General features: G+C 38.3%; 1 protein-coding gene and 1 non-coding gene across 2 annotated transcripts; both read right to left on the bottom strand.

Moving 5' to 3' along the window:
* Window positions 1-9,434: 9,434 nt before the first annotated feature.
* On the bottom strand, window positions 9,435-24,712 carry TMX1 (thioredoxin related transmembrane protein 1). The gene is made up of 8 exons (XM_043556138.1): window positions 24,415-24,712; window positions 21,056-21,171; window positions 19,443-19,488; window positions 16,666-16,794; window positions 14,651-14,696; window positions 14,448-14,549; window positions 14,265-14,331; window positions 9,435-11,183 (listed from the first exon to the last, which is right to left on the bottom strand). Exons 1-8 carry the CDS (start codon window positions 24,564-24,566, stop codon window positions 11,005-11,007), a joined length of 837 nt encoding a protein of 278 aa, XP_043412073.1. The 5' UTR covers window positions 24,567-24,712; the 3' UTR covers window positions 9,435-11,004.
* LOC122469799 lies at window positions 20,567-20,700 on the bottom strand. The gene has a single exon (XR_006293684.1). It is a non-coding gene; the product is annotated as a small nucleolar RNA SNORA70 (small nucleolar RNA).
* Window positions 24,713-27,142: the final 2,430 nt, after the last annotated feature.

Genomic DNA, 27,142 nt, shown 5'->3' with positions numbered 1-27,142 from the left:
AACCGAAACTATTTGCACTTACACAGCTTACTGTCAACATTAACAACTTTTACTATTTGACTGTCTTCATTCAATGGCATTAATATTCTAGGACACTTGCCCAGAAAGCTAAAGCTACAAAGAACTTTATTGTTCATTTTAAGAACTTCCTTTAAGTCATTTATCTGTACACTAAACTATTCAACGTCCACCCTCAGCAAAGTATATACTCTTTTCTCAGAACAGGTAGCATTTAGTGACTATTTACTTTTCAAGATTTACTTTAAAATCCTAGTACCAAATTTGTCCAGCCACAAACAAGACCTCAAATCAAGAAACCCACCTTAAATCAGACCGCAAAAAGAACTCACATAACTTGATTTTGCTCTCCCTTACTTCAAAACCCTAATAAGACTGTCAATGAAGTGATTGTCCTTACCACAGTAAAGAATAAACTCAGCTTTGCTTAAATAAGTAGGATTATTTTGGTATATTTTCAGAAAGCTAGCATTCGACAATTGAGTAGGAAGCTTAGATTATGAGGTGCCATAAAAAAAAGCCCCATATAAAATGAGGGTAGCATGGTATAGATGTTACTACACTGGGGCTCCTGGGTGATTTAGTCGATTAAGCGTCTGTCTTTGGCCTAGGTCATGATCTCACTGTTCCCAGGTTCGAGCCCTGCGTCAGGCTCTGTGCTGACAGCTCAGAGCCTGGAAACTGTTTTGGACTATGTGTCTCCCTCTCTCTCTCTGCCCCTCCCCCACTCACACTGTCTTTCTCTCTCAAAAATAAACATTAAGAAAGAAAGGAGGGAAGGAAGGAAGGAAGGAAGGAAGGAAGGAAGGAAGGAAGAAAGAAAGAAAGAAAGAAAGAAAGAAAGAAAGAAAGAAAGAAAGAAAGAAAGAAAGAAAGAAAAAGAAATCACTATACTAACATTCCCCCAAAGTACCCAAAGTATACTTGAAGGAATACTAATGTCTTGGGATATTTAAAGAATGTTAATTTAAAAAGAGGTTCTATGTTCAAATACAGTAAAACCTTGGATTGCGAGTAACTTGTTCTGCGAGTGTTCCACAAGATGAGCAAATATTTCTAATAAATTTTAACTTGATAAACAGGCGATATCTTGCAATACTAGTACCTGATGCCAGATGTCACATGATCGTAACTGAGCCATGGTTCCTCTCTGTCTGTCTCTCTCCCTCACTGTGGGATTGTGGGTGATCGTCTCTCCCATGCTCAGATGCTCAGTCTCAGGCCAAGGTGTTTGGCAGAAATGAGTGATTTTTCAGAACGCTGGAAAGTGCCCACAACTAGCACTAGTGTGTTTTTGTCACTTCAAAGCACCTATGGACGGTCCTTTGCTTTTCCATACAAGAGTAAGCTCAGGAATGCTTTGCTTCATTCTAGGTCAGGCTGCCTTTAGACACAGACCTTTTCCTTTTCTGCCTTATTGCCAGCTATACTAAATACAGTATATGACAAGAGTTTATTAATACTGTACTACAGTCAACATCTGAGCAAACATATACAATGGCCCCCATGCAGAAAAGATTCCATTGAGCCAATAGATAGCAGTGATTCCATTAGTGATAGTGAAAGTTGTCCTATATAATAACCTTGCTCTCTGTCTCCCTTACACCAGCCATGAAGGTTTTCAAAGGTAAGTGCAGATTAATTTATTTTTCTTTTTATTTTGTATTTTATTATTTTGTACTGCATTACAATATTATAATCATTTTTATATGAATATTTTGGGGTTGTGGAATGAAGCACCCGAGTTTCCATTATTTCTCACAGGGAAATTCGCTTTGATACACAAGTGCTTTGGATTATAAGCATATTTCTGGAACAAATTACCCTCGCAAACAAAGGTTTTATTATAAAGGGAAATATCACAATGAACAAAGGTAAACTGGTCTTGTTGGTACAGGGACTTCGTCTGTGCTACCAGCATCCATAGGAACAGCATATACAAACCCATTTTACCACGAGACTCCATGAAACCTCTTGTGGGATTAGTGATCTAAAGATAATCTAGAAACACTGAACTCTACTAAAGTAAGTCAACCTAGGTTCAAGCCTTAAATCCACTACTTAATGGTTGTGCAAACCTGAATCAGATCTATTGGCTGGAGTTTCCATTTCTTTATTGTTAAAATAATAATAATACTTGCCCTACCTACTTCTTAAGGTGGTTGTGAGTCAAATGAGACGTTTGTGAAAGCCCTTTGGAAGCTCTACCGCAGGACACATGTGACTAAAATGTTCTTCACAATACCTCTCAGGAGAGATAAGGTAAATCCATGGGAATCAGGGGACAGTGTATTAGTGAAATAAAACGGAAAACATTCTAATAAAAATTATTCTGGACAAAGTTGGATAACTGGCACCACCAGAGTTTTCTTTGATTGTCTACTCCAGGTCAGGGGTAAACAGCTAAATAAATACACTGAGCAAACATTTAGTGAGCTACTGTAGTGCCAAGACATGAATACGACTGACATGAACTTAACCTCAGTACTTCTCCTTGATACTATATTTTATAATGATGCTTCAACCAGAAAAAAATAAGTTGTCAAAACCTCAGTGTACCCAACTGGTCTTTCTATTCCTTAGCACCAGTATAGATTTAATCTTATGCATCTATATTAACAAGTAGAAATGTTACTGATAAAGCTAAAATTCAAAGACAATTATTCTCCTCCATGATCCAATTTAAAACAGAGACACAGAAAAATGAGACTGCTGCAGGCATAAGTTGCACAGTAATATAAACTGTCACCTGACAGATCTATGAGCCAACAGCCCTGTTTGATCAGACTTGGATTCTTTCTTTCTTTCTTCTTCTTCTTTTTTTTTTTTCTTAACACAGGAGGCTAAGTTCATTTTGAGAGAGTGAGAGTGAGTGTGCATGTGCACACAGGGGAGGGGCAGAGAGAGAGAGAGAGAGAGAGAGAGAGAGAGAGACAGAGAGAGAGAGAATTCCAAGCAGGCTCCATGCTATCAGCACAGAGCCCAACGTGGGCCTCAAACTCACAAACCATGAGATCATAACATGAACAAAAATCACGAATCAGATACTTAACTGACTGAGCCACCTAGGCGCCCAGGTCAGACTTGGGTTCGATGTAACGATATGAACAGAACATTTAAGCTTACAGTTGTATAACAAGGCATGGCTTCCAATAACCCCACTCAGGGAAAAATTTGTGAAGAAAGAAGAAATCACTTGTGAGGAGACCTGAATTTTTATTTTCTATTTGCCTTTCATGAGCCGTCTAGGGAAGAAACTTCAGTTTACTCATCTTGGACAAGATAAGTGGTTCCCAGACTTCAAAACTTTATGGTCCAGTAAAACTCTCCAAATTTGGGATACTCACAAGAGACTGTCAACTCTTAACTTTAGTAAGGTAAGGCCACTTTTTAAAATCTAGCATTTTTAATTTTAAAACATTAAGAAGGAGGATATAACCTCAGAATAAAAAATAGCTCTTTAAAAAACTCATCATATTATCCTGTCTCTGTATACTATAATTTCTCTGTAAGCTCATATCCAAAGGTAAGAGTAAGTAACATCACTTTATGAAATTTACATATCTCCAGATTAAAAATCAGCCTGAAGGCTGGAGCCATTTAACAACTTGAACTCACACATAAACACTGAACACAACTAAAAATGCTTACATGCAGCATGCATATAACTCAAAGTTAGCAAGGCATCTGGTTCCTTCAACAATGAGGTACTTCAAAGCATGCATTGACAGCTCAAACATCAAAGAAAGTAATTGCATTCTCGACGGTTTTGCGAAATAAACACTTCAAGCTACAATGCAAGTTATAGTCTCGTAAGCAGTAGGGTTATTTGACTGGAATCCCCTTTCATAAACATTAAGAAATATTCCATATCAAGCTGTTTGCATGTGCTAGGTTATGACTGGCATTTGCACATACATTGTCATTTAATCTTGACAAAACACAAACAAGAAACTTAGAAAAGAGAGAAACATTCCAGAAGACATAAACAAATGTCACCCTTTACTCACCCATCCTTTTCTTCCTCCTCTTCAAAGGGGACAGAATGGCAAAATGATTCCTTCTTACCATCTTCAAACTTATATTATTCCCATTCTCAGTAGAAAATTCAAGTTACTATCAAAAATGATACATAGGAATTTGCTCACTAAACAAAATCCAAAGAGGATCTTACAAGCTAAACAAGGCTATTTTAGGCTCAAAGCCTGAGTTAACACGAAATGGTTAGCTATACTTACACTCAACACACTATTTTTAGCTTCTAGGATTTCATCTTTAATGCTTACAAGATTCTAATATTAATGTAATAAAATATGAGGAATAAAAAAATAGCCCCCTAAAACAGAAAAACTATACTCACTTAACTTCTCACTACCAAGCCTGTTTGGAGTACATGTCTGACTTAACCCATCAATTGCTTTCAACCACATATATGAAGATTAACTCTTTTTCCTGAACTTGGGCTGTCACAGTGAGAAAAGTAAACCATGGCTTGAGGTTAGCAACCTGATGATGACATGGAATTGAGCTAAGTTAACCCAAATCAAGACACCATTGTTCACAGAGTCCAGAAAGGTGACAGCCATGTTGATACTTTAGTTATAAGTAACTGAAAACGGCTAGGGCATAAGGAAAATTATCTCAAATAACAAGATGTTCAGAGATAGGGAGTGTTCTGTCAAAGCTCAAGCTTTGCTTTTCTGATTCTCTTGGCTCTGTCCTCCTTTTTGCTCACTTCATCCTCAGGAAGTGAGATGGTCACAACATTCTAGGCATCACATCCAGAAAATGGCCAACTCCAGAAAAAAGAGACATGCCTTTGAGTCCTCGTTTTTAAGGAAAGAGACCTTACGAGAAGCCCCCACATCCTCACTGGCTCAAGTTGGACATGTTCATTGACCATGTCAATCACTGGTTTGGATTATCATGTGTCTTAAGAACCAAAACTCACCCCTAGTAAGTGAGAAGAGTCTCAGCTTGTCCTGAAGCACATGGCTGTCAAGAAAAAGATGGAGAACATAAAATCTGGGTTCTGCTGTGAAGGGTGTGAATGTCAGAAAGTAGAATAGACATTAGTCTGTACTAGGAGCGCAAAGGCAGAACAGCCTTTTCCTTTTCCTGCTTCTCCATTTCGGCAGATTGAGGACCCAAGCCGGTGCCTAATGACACCCACGATTTACTGTCAACATGACTAACTTCACAACTGTCTCCATTCACATGGCATTTATGTTCTAGAAAACCTGCCCAAGAAGCTAAAGTTGCAAATAACTCTATTGTTCACTTCAAGAACTTCCTCAAAGTAACTTTCTAACAACTAGACTACTCAACTTGCACTCATTTCGCAAAAACGAAAATCAATGTACAGACAGGCAGTAGTCACATTCTGAGTCAGGGGCAGAGACAAGACGTGAAGCCAGGTCTCTCGACTTCTGTCAAATCTCGCCGAAACAGCATGCTTTGTCTCTAACAAGTATTTTCAGGCCTCAAAGTGATGACAATCAGGTTTTAGAGACAACTTATGAATGCAGTGACTATCTTCTTCAAGGTAGAGAACCCCAGAAATCACTTAACTCATAACTTGAGACCAAAGGATGTATTATGATTTGCTCAGTGCCAGTTAACTGGTATAATAAATGCAAGAGAAGAAATATAACAAGACAGAATGTGATTTAACTGCCAGGCAATGGTGAAAATCCACATTTTAGGTTTTTTTGGAAAAAAACAAAACAAAACAAAAGATTGTGGGCCAGAAAGGACTTAAGGGATTTGAGCTGACTCTTAAACCAACAGATGGAACGTGAGACATGTTGACAGACAAGAGGATTTGTTAAAATAGTTTCAGGAATATTAGTTGGGTTGGGTGGGGGAGATGAAGTTAATAGCATTTAACATTCTCAACCAAGTGTATACTTGATTCTGTGGAAGCAGAGACATCTAAACATACCTGTGGAATGCCCAGGTAGCAGTAAGTTGAATCTTAAATACTTGAGTTGATATATGCTAACCTACTAATAACCTTATTTCTGTGACATGTTTTATTAAAAACACTGAAAACTAAGGATGTTTTTTAAAAATACTTAATTACTTAAGTTATTCTTCAAAGTATATGTACACTCAGTTTAAAATGGATTTAATAGGGGCACCTGAGTGGCTCAGTCAGTTAGGTGTCCGACTTGGGCTCAGGTCATGATCTCATGGTTTGTGAGTTTGAGCCCTGCATCGGGCTCTGCACTGACAGCTCAGAGCCTAGAGCCAGCTTCAGATTCTGTCTGTCTGTCTGTCTGTCTCTCTCTCTCTCTGCCCCTCCCCCGCTCGTGCTCTGTCTCTCAAAAATAAAATTTTTTTAAAATAATAAATAAAATAAAAGACTTACTTCTATTTAAATTTAAAAGAAATTTCAGATGGGCACCTGGATGGCTCAGGTGGTTGAGCATCTGATTTTGTGCTGACAGCACAGAGCCTGGAGCCTGCTTTGGATTCTGTGTCTCCCTCTGTCTCTGCTCCCCACTCCCCGCCACCCTGCTCGTGCTCTGTCTCTTAAAAATAAATAAATGTTAAAAAAAAAAAAAAAGAAATTTCAGAGAAGCACACCTCTATTTGGTCAATTACTTGTTATATTTTCATTTTTCATGTTTTCATTTTCAGGATACAACCAGTCTGAGTTGTGATAACAACAAAAATAGGCTTAAAAATGTTACACACAGCCAAATGGGTAGAAAGGAGACAGTTGATTTCATTAATGGCCACAATACTGATATTATCATAATCATCTGTAATTAATGAGTCAAAAGAAACAATCATTAAAGGAAAGGATATATTGGGGTGCCTGGGTGGCTCAGTCAGTTAAGTGTCTGACTCTTGATTTTGGTTCAGGTCATGATCCCATGGTTCATGAAATTAAGCCCCTGGGTTGGGCTGTGCACTGATTGCAGCATGCCCACTTGAAATTCCCTCTCTCTCTCTCTCTCTCTCTCTGCCCCTCCCTGGCTCATGCTTTCTCTCAAAATAAACATTTTTGCTGGGTGGCACCTGGGTGGCTCAGTAGTTTAAGGGTCTGAGCTCAGCTCAGGTCATGATCTTGCAGTCCATGAGTTCAAGCCCCACATCGGGGTCTGTGCTGACAGCTCAGAGCCTGTAGCCTGCTTCAGTTCGGTGACTGTCTCTGCCCCTCCCATGCTTGTGCTCTATCTCTCTCTCAAAATAAATAAATAAACATTAAAAAAATATTTTTTAGTAAATAAAATTTAAAAGGATATATTTTAGATCTGTTCAGATAATGACTTTACTACTTATATATTATCAAACTTCAAATTTAAATTTTTGTTCTAGCTTTAATGGTTTTAGAACAAATGCAGAAGTTGCTAGATATGCAATATATACCCAAATCTGTAAGTGATATATTTAAAATTTTACTTTTAGGGGCGCCTGGGTGGCTCAGTCGGTTGAGCGACCAACCAACTTTGGCTCAGGTCATGATCTCACGGTTTTTGAGTTTGAGCCCCATGTCAGGCTCTGTGCTGACAGCTCAGAGCCTGGAGCCTGCTTCTGATTCTGTGTCTCCCTCTCTCTGCCCCTCCCCCACTCATGCTCTGTCTCTCTTTGTCTCAGAAATAAATAAACATTAAAATTTTTAATTTTACTTTTAGAATTATACAATTATTCAGTAGGACCACTCAAATTCCATCTCAAATTAATTATCTTATTAATAAAAGATCCCTATCAAAAGTAATTTGTTTTGGCAATCATACCTCAGTAAAACTGGAAAGAAATAATTTATTGAAAGAATTATACCTTAAACTAGTGTTATGCATCATAATATCCTAGGTAATCCTAAAATGAGTTAAAATGTTTATTCAAAAATGTTAATCTCATAATATAATTAAGTCCAGATCTATGCCTTTGATGCACTGGGTTGAATAAGGACACAACTGACTTGACAGAAAATTGCTTTCAAAAGCATCATTTACAAATGAAACTGGACCACTTCTCACACTATACACAAAAATAAACTCAAAATGGATTAAAGATCTAAATGTGAGACCTGAAACCATAAAACTTCTAGAAGAAAACATAGGCAATAATTTCTCTGACTTCAGCCTTAGTAACATTGTCTAGGTATGTCTCCTTAGGCAAGGGGAATACAAGTAAAAATAAACCATTGGGACCACATCAAAAGAAGAAGCTTTTGCACAGCGAAGGAAACTATCCAAAAGATAAAAAGGCAACCTACTGAATGAGAGAAGATAGATTTGTAAACGATCTATTCAGTAAGGGGCTAATATCCAAAATATATGAGAATTTGTACAAGGCAACACCAAAAACACCCAAGTAATCCTACTAAAAATGGTCAGAGGACTTGACTACACAATTTCCCAAAGTCACACAGATGGCCAACAGACACATGAAAAGAGGCCCAACATCACTAATCCTCAGGGAAATGCAAATCAAAACCACAATGAGGTATCACTTTACACCTGTCAGAATGGCTAACTCAAAAAGACAAGAGGTAACAAATGTTGGCATGAATGTGGAGAAAAAAAGAACCGTCGTGAATGGAAGCTAATATATACACAGGAATCTTCATTACAACTTCTGTCATTCTTGCTGACCTAGGCAGTATGTGGTAGACCTGCATTTGTTTTTAAAGGTTTATTTATTTTTGAGAGTGCACTAGCAGGGGAGGGACAGTGAGAGGGAGTGTGGCTGATCTGAAGTGGGCTCTGTGCTAACAGCAGCAAGCCTGATACAGGGCTTGAACTCATGAATCACAAGATTATAACCTGAAGTCAGATGTTCAACAAACTGAGCCCCCCAGGCATCCCTAGAACTGCCTTTGCTATTGGAGTGATCAGTTTTACACTTCCACGTTAGCAGTGAATAATTATTGTGGGGTGGGGGGCAGAGTTCTCCAGGATGCTGATATTGCACCTTAATCTCTCCTAAGATTTATAACTAACTGCTGTGTTGAGCCCCCTTAACCCAATAAGGGAAACAAAAGGAGTCTGTTAGAGGTAAATGATCCTGTAGTTTCTATATGCCTCTCGTATGACAGAAAATTGATATTCAGGTGTCTAGAGTGACAATCTTGAAGAAATGCAAAACCATCTGTTTTCTGAAATATCATGTCTCTACCTATTCAGGCTACTTTTAATTTTCTGTATATACAGTATTTTCTAATTAAGAACTTAAAGTCTATGTCTTGTATACTAGAATACTAGAAAGTGGAACACCTGATTAATGAGTACTATTTTCCTCTATCATCTCAAATAACAAAAAAAATGTGTAGAACTCTAGCCGTTTGATTATACAAATCAAGAACAGAGTGACACAACTATTCATCTGAACATTGTTAAATACAAAGTAATGAAGTACTTCTAAAGATGCAACTAGAAATCACACTTGTCTCCAGCCTTTAGTGAAGTGCTTAGAAAAGTTTATTTTGTGCTTAGTCTATTTTTCTAAAGCATCACAAAATTACTATACATCCAAAACTCTTCAATGGTAGAATATTTAATATTCTAAAGGCAAGGTCTTTGAAGAAAACTGTTGTACATTACGATACTGTATAAGTCTAATGGATTCACATAGCAGAATCTAGACAAAACAGGACATTACAGAAATTGTCTATTAAATAATGGGCAAGTGATTCATTCTGAGTTATGGCTTTTCCCCTTCTTGTAGATAATACAGTTCTTACTGCCACCCAACACCCCCCCCCTTTTGCTGTAAAGTGAAAGTTCTGTACTCTTTGAGGTGTAAAATTATATTAAATGTCCCATCCTGCTGATGCCCACCTGTGAAACACTACACAATAAAAAGTACAGCAGAATACAGACTTTGTGTTCAAAAACGAAAGAATGCTATGATTTTTAAACATCAAGCATACACAGACTTTGTAAAATCAATTACGAATTTTCTGTGTGATGATGAATATACAGTGAAAACATACACTATAAGATGCTTTTTCCTGAGTAGAATGTTAACTTTATTTTATATCAAATTAAGCTTCTATGAATTTTCAAAATGTAAAATATCAAGGCTTTTCTACAAGATCAAATAAAAATCAGGAATGTTCACCTTCATGTGCAAAACAAACAAACAAACAAAAACCTCAGAAGTTCAACAGAATGACATAAAATCTGAAATGAGTGGCCAAAATTTTAAATGATCAGTAAACAGCTTTTCAATTTTAAGGAATCCTCAGTAAGCTTCAGTTGAAACAAAAAGGGCTATTTATTAAAGCATGAAAAATGTTTCCAGAAAATTATCCAATTTAGAAAAAGAAAAATGTAACCCATGGTAAGAAAAACATAAACCATACAGTGAACAGAGGGGAACAAAAAAAGGCAACCGACCTTTACAGGAATCAAGACAACACCATGGACTTATATAAAAACTTCCTAAATCAGAAGAATATCCTATATTACCATGTGTAGAAAACTAATTAAAGCAAGGTAGTCTTTATTAGTTGCATAATCTAAAAATATGAAGAAATTTTGGACTATATTTGTGAAATGACCAGAGCTGTCACTGAACCACACATTTCTCGAGTCAATGGGCAAAGTTCCCATTTATGGGAAATATGTTCTTTTTTTCACACAGTGAAACTGAAAAAAATTATATCAAATGAGAAATCTTCTCCAAAGTAATCTCCAAAAATACCTCAATAATGCAATACTCGGGAAATGCAATTTTTCAACTCAGAAGATCTGAAACATTATTAAATAAAAATACTCAAACCTTATTGCTTGGCACCAGATTTTTCAAAACCTAAAGAATTGTTTAAACCATCATACTGTTGTTCTTAAATCCTATTTCAAACTTTTTTATGTAGTGCTACTTTTATTTTCTGAAGATAGTCTGTCCAATCTAATGACAATCTAGACTGAACCCTGCAATGTACAAGCATGTCACAGTTTACTTCAAACCAAAATGATCCATCTTCTGTTTCTGCCAAAATCATATTATGATATCTATAAAAATCAACTAGGATTGATCTGTGGCCAATGAAGGACCCACAGAACGTTGCCTAATGGCGTTCCGTGGAAAGTCTTTGTTTGTTCCTTCTTTACTTCCTGCTTCCTCTTCTGAAACATCTTCTTCATCAGCCTCTTGTTCCTCCTCCACTTTTTTCAAAGGTTGAGAAGATTCTGGTAATAATTTTTCTTAAAGATAAAGACCAGAGGGGATTAAGAGGTACACACTTCCAGTTATAAAATAAGTTACAAAGATGAAAAGTACAGCATAGGGAATATAGTCAGTAATACTATAATCACATTGTATGCACACAGACATCATTCACGGTGGGCATTACAACAGAAAAAGATAAAGACCCAGAAATGGTTTTTTTCATTGATGTATTAGAGTTCCACTACAGTAAAATCAAGACACGATTCACAGGCCCATAAACTGCTTCGGATTTTATTTATCAATCATAAGTTTAGATTTCTAAAAGGAAAAAGTTATCTTTAAAAATAAGTGACACCATAAAAATGAAAATTGGTTTGAAAGATCCATCTTATTTACCAAATTCACTGTAATCACCTGCCTGTTTATAAACTGAACCGAAATTAATAAACCAGAATTAATGCTGTGCGTGCATGTGGATGTTGTAAGAAAATATACTACATTAAATAGAACCATATTTATTTGCTCTTAAATCTTCTAGTTAATAAGTGCAATGAAACAAACTTCAACACTACCCATTTCAGTTTCTAGGTGAGCAGCAATCAGACATTTACAACGTTATATTCCTATCCATTGTGTTTTTCTTCTCCAAGGAGTTTCACAAGTGTGCTTCCTCTTCCTCACATATATAATTTTGTTTGGCATAATTACAAACAATAAAATGTATAACGCTTAAGTGCACAGCTCAATGAATTTTTAACTATGTACGTGTACACACACACACACACACACACACACACACCTTTTCCATTTTTCTTTACAGGACCTGTTGCTAGTTAACCTAAACTTCGAACACACCATGTTACTGAGATACAGAACAGAGAAATGGGCCAAGAGACTTTAGTCTAATCCGCGATCCTAGACTGCCTTAATCTTAGGCAATCCTGAGCAGAGTAGGGAGGCCTGAGAGTGTAAGGCAGAAAAAAACACGAGAAGAAATGACCACATGGTGGGCACTCTGTGCTTTGGTCTGACATTGCTCTTTCAGCTGGGTTAATGGCCCCTTCCCAGTACCACACCCCATGTAGCTGTGGTAGGCACTACAGCCTACAACAGTGGTTCTCCACGGGGGGTGGTCTTGCTCCCCGGACCCCACCACTGCCAAGGAACACTTAGCACTGTCTGGAGATATTTCTGGTTGTCACCACTAAGAGGAGCGGTGCTGCTGCGAACGTGTGGGATGATGCTGAACACCCAACAATATACAAATGACAGTCTGTCACAATTAAGAATTATCCATCTCAAAAGGTAAAAAGTGTCCATGTTGAGAAACCCTGGTTTACACGGACTGTTCCAAAAAGTGAGCTCTTTACACAAGTAGAGTGCACCAAAATTTTTCCAAAAGATAGCTGGGTGTAGGGAAAAAGCATACTTCCTACTCTGGATTGTGAGCCACTGCTTTCTTACTCATTTTATGCTAAGGACTGGAAAGAGCAAAAATGAAGCAGGGAAAGACATGGAAAACAAAGCGGTTCAGAAACACAACATCTTTAACATTTGAGCCCAAGGATCCAGCCAACTCTGCCCTCAGACTTCCTTGCTACATGAAGCAGTAAATCCCTATTTTGCTTAAAGCTAGACTGAGTTGGGTCTCTCCCTGGCAACTCAACATCAAAGCTAAACACAGACATTGAAAAACAACTCAAATCACGTGGCCTGCTATAGAAGGGGTGGTATCATATTAAAGTCCAGGTTAAAATCTATCAGTCGTGCCACAGATTACTTGAAACTAATTTGCTGTTAGATTTAAGGTTTTTCAATGATGTAAGTATTAAATGTACATCCACCAACTTTTAAATTGTCTTTTAAGTAATCTGTGTTCACATTTCTTTCCCTACAGGTCAGTGGCTATTGCTGGATAGAATGAATTCTTCCCCTGTACGTGTCCTTTTCAGTATTGATGCAACCATCTAAGAAATGAAAAGATAACCTGTCAGCTATCCAATGAACAAGGTAGACTGTAAATGCAATCTTGACTGATTTCACTTCAGGAGTTCTGACCTCGATAATTCCTAAAGTCACAAAAGGTGGCACAATGAAAATGTCATGCCCGCAGTCTACTTTAGGCTCTATTCTCTACTCTGTCCCTTCTTTGTGACCCTAGAAAAATAGTTCACCTCTCTGAGCCTTACTTTCCCCAACCACAAAATGAAAAGTATCACTCATACAATCTAGAGAGCTGCTGAAAAGTGAATAGGAGGGCACAAAGTGAGAGTTCTTTATAAACAGCAAACAGGAGGGCTTCCCTAACAGTGTAATTTTCAAGATTAAACCAAATGCTGAGAGCAATTATATTAAGACAGATAGCAGTGAATGCTTCTAATTATATCAACTCATCTTGTAGTACAGTGTTAATGCAAATCCTCAATCAGCTACAGGAACTGCTTTCCCGAATATCCTACCAGAAAAACTTAGACTTGGCTACGATTCAAAGAAAAACCTTCAAATGTGGCCACTATAATAATGAACGACTACCAGAGTAGAACATATTCAACTCTTTCTGACTCCAGTATACTCAAATGGACCCATGAATATCATGAAATTTTCAAATAAAATGACACCAGATCAGGGTTATTAAGTATCTGCAAGTTATATGCAATGTTAAAAATCTCCACATTACAAAAGCCAAGAAAACAACTATGTTCTAAAATCCAGGCTGGAGGGGCGCCTGGGTGGCGCAGTCGGTTAAGCGTCCGACTTCAGCCAGGTCACGATCTCGCAGTTCGAGAGTTCGAGCCCCGCGTCAGGCTCTGGGCTGATGGCTCAGAGCCTGGAGCCTGTTTCCGATTCTGTGTCTCCCTCTCTCTCTGCCCCTCCCCCGTTCATGCTCTGTCTCTCTCTGTCGCAAAAATAAATAAACGTTGAAAAAAAAAAAAAATTTTTAAATCCAGGCTGGAATTCTTACATGAAATCTATATCCTCCTTCCGTTTCTGACGTAAACTATTATTCCACATTTAGAAACCTAAGCTAAACAAGCAACTTGCTATATGTGTGACTGTGTTCACAGAAATGAACAGAATTATGGCGAATAAAAAATAAACGTTAAAAATATACTTACTGGAAGGGTATGGCTGTGGTCTACGCCTTTTTGAAGGAAAAAGACAATCTGCCACAAATATCATACACTGCGAAAATAAACACAAGTAATCTGAATGTATATGATAGAGCTTAGTGTACCTACATTCAATCATCAGATTTTAAAATATTTTTCTTCCATGTACTCTGAAAATGAAGTACTTACAAGTCCCAATAATAGTCCTGAAAGCAGAGTTGCTAAAGCAAAAACTGTGTATGATCCCCAAACTGGTAATCCAAGGTCTTCAATAAAATAGTTATGGCAAGTCTAAAATCAAAAGGAAAGAATAAACTTAAAAACCCTGGTTGTTTAAAAAACTTGGGTAGTGTCAAAAATGTTTCAAATAGAAATAAAACTCTAGCCCATACCCTGATCCACATGGATAGCTGAAAGAGTGCTGACATACTACTCATCCTGAAAGAAAAAAGGATTAAAAAACTGAATAGGACACATACCTTCGAAAGACAATGTGTGCATATCTAGATCTTCTATTTTTCAGGCTATAATTTCCCTAACGTAACAGATTTTAGTGCTGGTGTTAATCAAGACTAGCGGCACATCACTGATTTCAAGCTTGTATTAGGAATTCCTATTAACAAAAATGAACAGTTCTTGAACTGCTGTCACTATGTGATGTCCTCATAAATAAAACACTTGGTAACTTTTTCCCTTTCCCTACTGCTTTGACTTTAGCCTTTCACCTTTCATCTGATGATGTCTCCAATATACTCTGCATAACGGGTTACAAGTTCTAAGGAACCAGTTGCCTAAAGTCAAGTGTACTGTAGGCAAATGACAACTCTTATTAACCCTTAAAATCCCTCCAAAGAATGAGGAGAGAAGGGAGCCTGAAGGAAGAACTGGGAATACTTGTTGAACTGATCCTTCCCACCTAACAATTATTCCCCTTTTGTATTAAAATTAAATAATTTTAATTTGTATTAGTTTGATATCATTTAAGGATATACAAAGAAATTTCATATGAAATAAATGCTAAGACATCATATAAACATAAATAATTATTATTTTCACATAAACCCAAGTAGTTTAGACAGTTAGAAAAAAGGCAAAACTAAGAAGGGTTTGCTTTCTCTCTAGCACAAGGATTGCCACCAACATATAGATCAATTCACACCTAAGCCAAAGTTCCCGCATGCAGGATGACCTACTCTGACTGCCCACACTGGGTGGGTGAGCCTGCCGACACTACAAGTGTCTCTCACTTGGTCCACCAATAAAAAAGGCATGCACTGCTGAATCCCTGAGGATTCAACAAAGACGTACAAGGAATACCTTCTTCTACTAGAGAGGGTAAGATTCGTCTAGGAGATTTCAAATTAACAAAAATCAGGAGCAATTTCAGTTTGACACAAAAATGTGGTTCAATCATTTGCTTCTGTCACTTAAATTGCAAATGGGCATAGGAACAGGGAACTGAAACATAAAGCAATGTGTAGCCTCACTATAATCAGCACTAATTAGATTCTATCAGGAATACTAGGGCATGGTGGTTCAGTAAGGGGAATTCTGACAGCTACAGGACCATTCAATTTAGAGATTTTCACAGGAAAAGAGGTGATAAGGAAAGGAGCTAAAGACAAAATTCGATTTCAAAATATCACTTAGGGCTGATCTTTCCTCCACTCCCAGAATCCAGAGCATTTTTATACCTTACACTGTTGGTGTAACAACTCCCCAACCTCTAAGGGCAAATGTGGTGAGGGGACAGGAAGAGATAACTTAGCCAAACCAGGATGAGTCCATGGAGACCTCAGCAAAACTCAATTATTTCCAGATGTCTCTCATATGACCTGAGAGGCCTTATACCCCAAAGGCTAGCTGAAAATACTCTTGCTATTTCCAATCCTTACTGCTCCATGTATCCAGCTATAGATTAAGCCCAGTGGTTACCCATACCATTAAGTTCATTGTTCATTCATCCTATTCAACCAAAAAATTATCAGATGGGTAGAATAATGCAATCACATTAAGAACTAAAATATAAGGGTATAAAATATAACGGTAACAAGAGTAGGCACATGTTTGAGGCTTATCAAATATTAAGCTGAAATGATAGCTTTACCAATTACACTGCTCAGGGAGATCAATTCGTTTTTGAGGATACAAATGACCATTATCTGGAGAGCTAAAATATTCCTGAAAAGGCTTTCAACTTAATTTTAGCGTATGCCTCCTTCTAGCTTACCAAAGATCAAAGTATCTGACTTAGAAGAAAAAGTCAAACTACAAATATCGCAGTAAGTATGAATGTACCTTAAGACTCCAAGAACTAAAACTGGGTATGAATGCTTTATTTCCACAAAATATAATTATCTGGTCCAATTAATTCTGAAATAGATAAAAGAAAATCCCTCATACTTACAAAACAGAACCTGGACCAAACCACGATGAAACGGGTTCAATACTCTTCCACTCTTTCTCACTTACAAAGTTTATGAAGTCCTTCTTAGTCCTTGGGCCCTGATAGCGCCTAAATTCACCATCTTTACAACTAAAGGGGATCAGAATTAAATATTAAACAGCACCAAATAAACTTAGCATTGTTTTGCTTTTTCTTTAACCTCATTTTATAATCAATCCTTATATTCAAAATCATTAGTAATGCACAAGTAACAAATTGCACAAGTAACAACACTAATTACCAACTCATAACATCTTGGTTCCAAATTTATTTAAGCAGTGGCATTATAAGAAATCATAAGCCTTACAATTATTACTTTTCCAAATTATAAAATTATGAAACCATAGTTCTATGTAAATTATACCTCGATAAAGGTGCAATGCACATCTTAAAAGGATGGCTACATGAAAAGTTGTTAGACAGTATCTGACACTTACTAATTATTAGCTATTTTAAGCTACAGGTTAAAAATTGAAGGCATTTTTCTGGTATTGTCAGCCATAATCACATCATCTTAACCATGCTACTTTAAATTGCTGGAGGTATCTGGTAGTGTTTCCTTTCCTATTTCAGTGATTCTATTTTACAGTATGCTTTGCATTCTTCCTGACATCTGCCTCCTCCTTCCCCTTCCCAATGTAGGGAGTTCTCATAGGCTCAAAAATGCTCTCCCTGCTCCCACAACTTCACTATTTCCAAACTACCCTAAATAATACTGCCAATCTAGGGGCATCTGGGTGGTTCAGTCATTTAAGCATCCAACTTCGGCTTAGGCCATGATCTCACGGGCCCAGGGTTCGAGCCCCGTGTCAGGCTCTGTGCTGACAGCTCAGAGCCTGGAGCCTGGTTCAGATTCTGTGTCTCCCTCTCTCTCTGCCCCTCCTGCACCTGTGCTATCTCTAGCTCTCAAAAATAAATAAATGTTAAAAAAAAAAAAATGATAATACTGCCAGTCTAATCCTACATAATACTTTATCACTTAAGTACAAAAATTTTCAAGAGCTCCCTACCACCTACAGTAGGATTAAAGAATCCTTTAGCCTTCCAGTGCCAAAGACTACAAGGAAGCTTCCACTCAAAAACACAAAGTTTTTGTAAAGGCAATGGCATTTGAGCTGTTTTTGAAAAATATGTAGGATTTCAAAAGGCAAAAATTAGGGGAAAAATATGTAGGATTTCAAAAGGCAAAAATTAGGGGAAAAATATGTAGGATTTCAAAAGGCAAAAATTAGGGGCATGATAAACAATGTGACTTAAAAAAAGGACAGGAGGGGCGCATGGGTGGCTCAGTCAGTCATCCGACTTTGGCTCAGGTCGTGATCTCGCAGTTTGTGGGCTCGAGCCCCGGATCCCTGTGTTGAGCTCTGTGCTGACAGCTCAGAGCCTGGAGCCTGCTGCCTGCTTCAGATTCTGTGTCTCACTCACTCTCTGCCCCTCCCCCCCGCTCACACTCTGTCTCTCTCTCTCTCTCAAAAGTAAATAAAACATTAAAATAAAATTATAAAAGAAGGACAGGAAATTCTGGAAGTTCAGGGGATGTTAAGAAGGGAGAAGGAAAATGGGAGACACTGATTAGAACCAGTAAAGGGGGAAGTGGAGAAAAGGATGGAGTAAAAAGGAACAGTAGCACTTCCAGAGAGGAAGAATATACATATGAATAGATACAAAAGGAACAGGGGTGAATACAAAGGCACAGAGAAACAGATACACACATGGAAAAAAAAAGATGCCAAAGAAAAGTGAGGTAGAGACACAAAAAACTGCCAACTGGCTTTCAGAAATTTAAATGAGGAAAGTACCTCCTGCCACACAAGCCACCAGCTGAATGAACTTTATGTCTAAAACATTATGCATATCTTCATCTAAAAATACTTTCTTGCTAAAAAATGCTAAACATCATCTGAGCTTTCAGCAAGCTATAATCACTTATTACAGACCACCAGAAGACATAATAATGAAAAAGTCTGAAATATTTCAAGAATTACCAAAATGTGACACAGAGACACAAAGTGAGCAAATGCTATTGGAAAAATGGTGCAGACAGACCCACTTGATCCAACGTTGCTACAAACCTTCAATTTGTGAAAATCCAACATCTGTGAAGCACAGTAAAACAAGGTACGCCTGTACAGATTTGAGATTTCCTATCCCCAGCTTAGAAGATAAATTCAAACTAAAAGACCTGACACAGAAAACTACATAATCTTGTTCATTCTGACTTAACACTCAACCATTTCACCGATTACCGTCTGAAGACTGAGCTACAGCCCTTTCCTAGCTAATTTTTGAACACACCGTGTTCCTATTTATGACTGTTCGTGAGAGTATCCAAAGGATGGAATGCTTACTTCTACACTCTTTTGAAAATTCTACCTCTGAGGTTGCGTTTATATTCCCATGTTCTCTAGGAACCACCCTGCCCAGTGATTTTTTTTCCTTACCAAACTTTCTACAGGACTTAACACAAACCTGGGCTCATAATCTTTACTATGCTACATGGTATCACACCATGTCATGTGAACCTCTGAGTTCAGAAGGTTACAAAATAGCTACAAACCTCTGTGACCAGAAGTATTTCATAGTCATCCATCTATCTAACGCACCTACAATAGCATGAAGGACAAACTGAGCCTTACTGAATATAATGCTTTTTAAACATGATTCAGGCCAGAGGTCTTTTATTCTGATTATACTATGCTGCATCCTTCTCCGTAACGATAGAATCTTCAAATACTTACTGATAAATAGTAGGAAGAGCAGTTATAATAAATCGTCCACTCAGTCCTAAAAATGATAAGGAAACATTAGAAACAAATACAAGAAACAACAGGTTTTATATGAGCCAACAATCACTTACTACTTAAAAGTTGATTCTGAATTATTTAAATACTAATAGGGAATGAATATGAAATTATACCTACAAACAGTTGAGCTTTGTAACAATGAAAAAAATCCCAATTATGTACTTGAAGCAACTTTAAAATCAACACTACTGCACATTATCTCAATTAAAAGTATGTAAGGCTTGAATACTGAAGATGTCTGTGAATATATATATTAACATTTGATCAACTATAACACTATGTGATAAGACTACCAGCAATGAGTCACAGGGTGGCACAATATAACAGTAGTCTTAGAAAGATCTAAAATCAAATGAAATACCACTTGCCATTCAAAAAAACAAAGAGTTTAAGATGTTAAAAACGAAAAATATTTTCAATCTTTCCTAAGATGAGCAGTAACAATAACATTATTAACCATGTGTTAAGCTCTAATATAACTGAGAGTTCATCTCTCTATGCCTCAGTTTTCTCATATTACCTAACTCACAAGGTTGTATAAGGATTATATAACAAATGCAAAACACTTGGAGCAATACTTGTACTAAGTGCTCAATAAATATTAGCTCTTATTACCATCTGGGGTGGGAACAGAATCAACAACCCAGGTTTACTGTGACCAAGATCAGGTAAGATGAGGTTGGTCTAAGAAAGGAGCATCCTTAAGCAGGGCCTGCCACTTGTTCAGGGGGCCAAGTCGGGAGTGTATTTGACCCCACAGACATGAGAGCTTTGTATTAAGAGCATGCCCTCAAACCACAGGTTATTAAATTTGAAACCCAATTAAGAGATTGGGTTCACTTGTCAGAGAATGTACCCTTGGCTCTACAAAAAACCTCAACCACATGCTCTTTATTCTGAAGCTTGGTATATGGATGCAAATGATGGCTTGGCCAATGTCCACCTAAACCACAGTATTCTAGGACTTCTCAAAGGCATCTTACATGCTAGTCTGGGGTCTGGGATACAAAGGAAAAAAAAGATCAAAGGCAGTTACATGGGCCAGAACAGGGAGAGGGCACCACCCCCAACATCCCTTACAGCAACACCTAAAAGGAAGGAGCTGCATACACAACCACAGAATCTGCTTTTTGTAGCCACTGCACAAGGATCCCTCACCAGGGAGGCGGGTGAGTCAGCGTAAGTACTGCAGACAGTTATGCAGTTATGTTTTTGTTTTTGTTTTTTTAATGTTTACTTATTTTTTGAGAGAGAGAGAAACAGAGAGAGACAGACTGTGAGCAGGGGAGGGGCATAGAGAGTGGGAGAGACAGAATCCGAAGCAGGCTCCAGGCTCCCACAGAGCCTGACGTGGGGCTCGAATCTACAAACTGAACCTTGAGATCATGACCTGAGCTGGAGTTGGACGCTCTACGTACTGAGCCACCCAGGCGCCCCCAGACAGTTATGTTTTCAAAACCTAATGAAAGGCAGTTAAGACCAAGTGATGTGGCAAACAGGATGAACATATCAACCCAATTTGCAGACTAACCACAGACTTACAGTACCTGGCTGCTCTGTGACATCTACTTTTGCAACATTAACCTCAAGATCTTCTCCCCATTCAGCAAAACTTTCCCATTCTGGTTGAAGATTCTGACAAGCAGGACACCATGGAGCATAACTATAAAATACAGTTTAAAAAAAAAAGTTAAGCATTCTAATATGACCATATAGATATAACAATTCTAAATGTGTAATTTGTGAAGACTGTTTTATACTAAAAACAAGATAGCAAAGTGATTAATTCTGTGAAGATGAAAGAGTTTTAACTGTGCAGCTAACATTCTGAAAATCAAAACTATAACTGATGATGCTCATTATGTAAAATTCTGAGAATAAGTTCTTCAGACACAAAAATAAGTTCATAAGTTTACATGCCAAACAGTCTTTGTTTTTTAATCAGTTTATATATTTTGAATGAGAGAGCACGCACCCATTTGAGCAGGGAAGAGGCAGAGAGACAGAGAGGGAGAGCCCCACGCTCAGCTTGGAGCCGGAAACTGGGCTTGATTTCACGTCTGTGAGATCATGAACTGAGCCGAAATCAAGAGTCAGATGCTCAACTGAAGATCAACAGACTGAGCCACCCAGGGGCCCCCCAAAACAGCTCTTTGAAAACCTCTGAATCTCTCTATGAATACGTGGCCACCAGAAAACTCAAAACCAAATCTGGAGTTCACCCGTTTGAATAATTTGCACCACAGGAGTCACAAAGGCAAGGGGCTAGTAAGGAGAAAAATAGGAAGTGCCCAGGGCTGTGGCGAAAAAGGAAATGCATGCTCCTTATGAGGGGAACCTCCACTCAGCATGATTGCCACAAGGGGATTTCTGGCTAGGTAGCAGGCTCTATCTTATTTAAAAGAAGCTGAAAATCTGCATATTTATGTAAAAATGTTACCTCAAAACTTAACCCGGACACAAACACTGGACAGACCATACAAAATTCCTTTGGCCAGTCCTTGGTTAGCCAGTTTCTAAAACCTCAGGTTTACAAATCTATGGCCAAACTTATTAGCATTTTAATTACTCCTCTGGTATTCAGCATCTTTCAAGGCCCTGATTTTTCTCCAGGATTTTATTCTTCACTTTATTGTGTATTATCTTTCAATTTGACTCAGTTTTTTTTTTTAATGGAAGAATAAAGCCTGTACTTGCTGAACACAAGAGTTCAGTTTCTGCATTTCATTATATTTTAACTTATGTCATGAAAATAAAACTCCTAAAAGTAACAGACACTGGGAAACAAGACTAGTACCATACATGAAAGCAAAAGTCCTTAACAACAGATTGTATTTCAATAAAAATATCTCTGCAACAAAACTGATCAGGATGGGTTTAATGCAGATAACAGACTTGTAATAAGAGCAGACTATCATTCATTAGTAATACTCGATCCCCCTTACAAGTTCCTTTTGTGCTTTTTAAAGTCTTAACACGTAAATCAGTAAGCTAAGGGGGAAAAAAGTAAGAACAAGTTCTACAGTATAGTCTTATTTCACAGAGAAGTTCTAATTCAAATCCCCAAATACTTAACTTTTGACCACTGTATTTACATAGATTGATCAAATCAGTTAAAAAAAAAAAAAAACAAAAAACCTCAAGGGGTGCTTGAGTGGCTCAGTCTGTTGTCTGACTTTGGCTCAGGTCATGATCTCACAGTTTGTGGGTTCGAGCCCCGTGTCAGGCTCTGTGCTGTCAGCATGGAGCCTGGAGCCTGCTTCAGATTCTGTGTCTCCCTCTCTCTCTGCCCCTCCCCAGCTCGTGCTCTCTCTCTCCCTCTCTCAAAAATAAGCATTAAAAAAAAATTTTTTTTAAACCCTCAAGTATTACTTGACATATGTATATAAATTCATAATCACTATTGTTTAATTACTATTTATGAAACCATAAATGGGCACAAGCCAACTTATTCATGACAATAAAAATCAAATGTTGTCCCTGGTTATATTTCCTCTTGGCTGCAGCTTCAATGTTGCCTAAAAATTCATTTCACTAAGTTACAGATTAAATGTATAGTGCATAAACAATTTCCCCTATCTTTTACTCCATATAAATGTTCTATGCCTTTTTTGATTTTATGACTCAAGAGTTATCGATTTGGTCTTCTGCACTCTCCCTTGGGGATGTCCACCTTCATCCATTAACTGGCAACCCAAGCATACAGGAAAACACTCATCTGAACCCTGTTAAAGAAGGGGACCGTTCTAACAATTACTGCATACCTACGCTTAGGCTCTGGAAAGGAAAGCCAGTATAGCAATACCAGGACAGATTAATTAAAACCCTTAGGTATTTCTCTCACCTGTAAAATGTGGGAAATAATGCCGATCTTAAAGGATTTGTAGAAAATTAAATAGTATAATGTATATAAAGTGTTTAGCAGTGTCTGGTACAGTTAACACTCAAAAGTGGTGTTTTTTACTAATATCACTAATACCACTAATACCACTATGATCAATAGCACTACCACCATCACCAATTTAGCAACTAAAGCAAAAGCAGACAATTTATTTTCTACAGATGCAAAGGGGACCTTAGTAGAACAGAATCACCACAGACACGTGGTTTCCTCCAAACAGTAAATGATGACCTGATGGTCCTAAGAGTTTATAATCACTCTCATACATTAACTTTATTTTTTATTGCAATAACACTTAGATCTGAGAGTAACAATCCAGGACATTGAGCAATAAGTACTTTGCAGAAACACGAATCCAAAAGAAAAATGAGACGTGCAGAGAGAAAAAAACAAAAACAAGATAAAGCAAATAAATAAATAAATAAATAAATAACAATAATCCAAGTTGAATTTACTCAGCATTTAAAATTAAAATATACTTAATCCATAAAATAAAATGTGAAAAGTCTCAAATTCCAACACTACGAATGGACTTTTAAAGGATAAAAGACAAAAGGAGAGAAGTTCTGCTCAATCTCCTCTTTTGTAAAGTTTGGTGAAGAGTAAGTCTAGATAGAAGTTTGCGAAGGATGATTCTAAAATAAATAACTGTATAGGAATTAGTCAAACCAACCACTTCCACCCCCAAAGTCATGAAAAGTAGAAAAAATGCGAAGTTGGACTCTTATCTCTTAGGCGCACCACAGTACTAGAAACGAAACCATTTAGAAGAAACTTAATATTCCCTGGTTAGAAACGAGGGGGTGGGACCAAGCCAGCGGCCGATCCGAAGAGGACTTTAGGGATCTGGAGGAGTCTGAGGCGCTGGGTCGTCGGCTCCGAGTGGCAGTTCTGGGTAAGCTGGGACCCGCCTGAGCTGAATGGAAGCGGGTGTCCCGATTTAGATCCAGCAGCCGGGACCTCCCGGCCCACCGAGGGGACCCGAGACGACCGCCCCACACTCACAATTCTATCATCCACTCTCCTTCCAGCAACTCTTTCCAGTTCTCGTCTGTGATGATGCGCACGTCGCTCCGCCGCCCGTGGGTCCAGGGAGCCCCGCAAGCCAACAGCAGCAACACTGCCACAGGAACCACGGGACTCCTGGAGGCCGTCATTTCTGCAGCTCGCCCACCCCACAGCAAGCGCAGCGCCCCCCACCTTTGCGCAGCCGCTCCTCACTTCCGCCCTCAGCGAGCAAATCTGCTCATGCGCATGACCGTGCAGTTGCGCGCGCGCGCGCGCGTTCCTGGGAAACTCTCAATGCGCAGGACGATGCCCGGTCCTACTGGTTTGTAGAGAGAGGGAAAAGCGCCAATCCCTAGTGCGCATGACAGAAAAGCGGTTTCTTCCCGACGCCTGGCGAGCCCTAGAATTGTTCGGAAGGAAAAGAGCAAGCAGGGGGCGTGGTGTAGGGAGTGGGGCGGGGCTACGGAGCGGCCTGCCTTAAATATTGTTTCACCTTTTGGCGCCAAATGATTGGTATTCATACTTACTCAAGCCAATTGGTAAGTTTACACTAAAGAAGTGTCCAATTAAGCGCCCTTTAGAGTTTTCATTTGTTTCTTTTGGAAATTTTTGTAGTAAAGCTAATGGATGTTTATGTAAGTCAGAATTTTGATTTTCTTCTAGGGGATTACAGGCTGGAAAGGTGCACAAGGGAATCTTCTGGGATACTTTTACATTCCTTATCTTTGAACAGTTGGTTACAAGGGCGTACACGTAAAAAACCATCAAGCTGTACCCGTTGAGATTAGTGCACTTTATGCACTTTAGAATGTATGTTATATCTCAACTTGTTTTTAAATGCAGTAGTTACAGAGATGCCAAATCTGAAATTCAACATGGGAACAAAACACATAGGCTTGTAACAAATATTTGAGATTTTTTTTCCCCAGGCATTTGTAAATGCAAATACAAATCAAAATGTGCACTGTCTTTAGAAAGTATTAGTCAAATGATAATAGTTGCAATTACATCTCACCTCAATTTCTCTCCTAAACTACTCTAGTTGGCTGACTCCCTCACCCTGACACTGAAGGCTTTTTCTAGGACACTAGTGATCTGCATGTTAACAAAGCCAATTGTTTCTGCTCAGTATTCATCTTACTTCACTGACAGCAGTATTCTACAGTCACCACGCCCTCCTTGAAGCTGCTTTACTATCTTGCCTTCAGTTGAGCCTCACCTGATTGCTTTTTCTCCTTCCTCACTAGCTGCTTCTTCTGAAACTTCTTGGTTGGTCCTCTCTGTGATTTCTAGGCATTGGTTTGCCCTAGAAATCCTAGTAGGATGCTGTACTGGCCCCTTTTTCTCTTTGTATCTGCACACTCCTCCAGATAAACCTCAATCTGGACGTAAAAGACCTCAGTCTTACCTGTCATTCCCACTCTGGGAACTTTGGACATATGTATTCAACTCTTTGCAGGACATCTCTTGGATATAGAATAGGCAGCTGAAACATTACGTGGTCAAAGAATAAAATTCTTGATTCCCCCTCTCTTAGTCTTCCATCTCAGTAAAAAGCCCCAAGGTCCATCAGGTTGCTCAAGACAAAAATTTCCATTCTAATTCTTTATTGTTTCTCTCTTCACCCCTTCCTCATGTACTCCATCAACAAGTCCCATAAACTCAACCTCCAAAACATATCCTGCATTTGATCACTAATTTCCATCTGCATAGCAACACCCTAGTCCAAGGTTCTATCATCTCTTGCCTCTACTAATAGATTCCCAACTGATCTCCCTGTGTCCTCTCTTTGCTTCCTTAAGATCAAGCTGTTTCTCTTGAAAACCCTCCAAGTGCTTCCCACTTTACTTAAACCCAAACTTCTTAAACTCATTACTAGCACTTAAAAAGTCCTACTTGATCTTCTACCCACCTAACTGCTCCCCACTTAGTATTTGCTCTCTTCCTCCTTAGCCTGCTACCCTCCAGTGGTTCCCTGAATGTGTCACATGCATTCTCACACTAGAGAATTGGCATTGTCTGTTCCCTTTACTTACTACTTATCCACCAGTCTTCATATGACTCCATTTTGTCATTGGTCTCAGCTTGAATGTTACCTCTTAAAAGTCATATTAGAGCCATCATATTAGTCCACTCTAAATATTAGTCCACTCTAAATATTAAACTGATGTCCTTGTTTATTAACTGATTTCTTTCCTCCCTCAGTAAGTATGTAAGTTTCACGACAGTGGAAAACTTCTCTATTTTGTTCACTACTATAATCCCTAAGGTATAGTGCCTAGCCACTATTAGAAACTAATATATAATAAATGCTCAATAAATATTCGTTGAATGAATGAATGAGGAAAATGATAATTATAGATATGCCATGCTTTTATTATAATGTATGGGCTGTACATAAAAAGAATATGGGCACCTGGGTGGCTCAGTCAGTTAAGCCTCTGACTTCATGTCAGGTCATGATCTTGCATTTCGTGAGTTCAAGCCCCACGTCAGGCTCTGTGCCGACAGCTCAGAGCCCAGAGCCTGCTTCAAGTTCTGTTTCCCACTCTCTCTGCCCCTCCCCTGCTCACACTCTCTCTGTCTCTCAAAAATGAATACACATTAAAAAAATTTTTTTAAAGAATATAAACATATTCTTATGTAATATGGAAATAATAGCTGCATTTATTTTTTTATTTTTTTTAATACTGCCTTTTATACTCACAGGGTTGATAAAAAGATA

This window comes from Prionailurus bengalensis, chromosome B3 (genome assembly GCF_016509475.1).
Source record: "Prionailurus bengalensis isolate Pbe53 chromosome B3, Fcat_Pben_1.1_paternal_pri, whole genome shotgun sequence".
NCBI lineage: Eukaryota > Metazoa > Chordata > Mammalia > Carnivora > Felidae > Prionailurus > Prionailurus bengalensis.
Note: the sequence above shows the minus strand (reverse complement) of the source record. Positions and strands in the feature narration are given on the sequence as shown.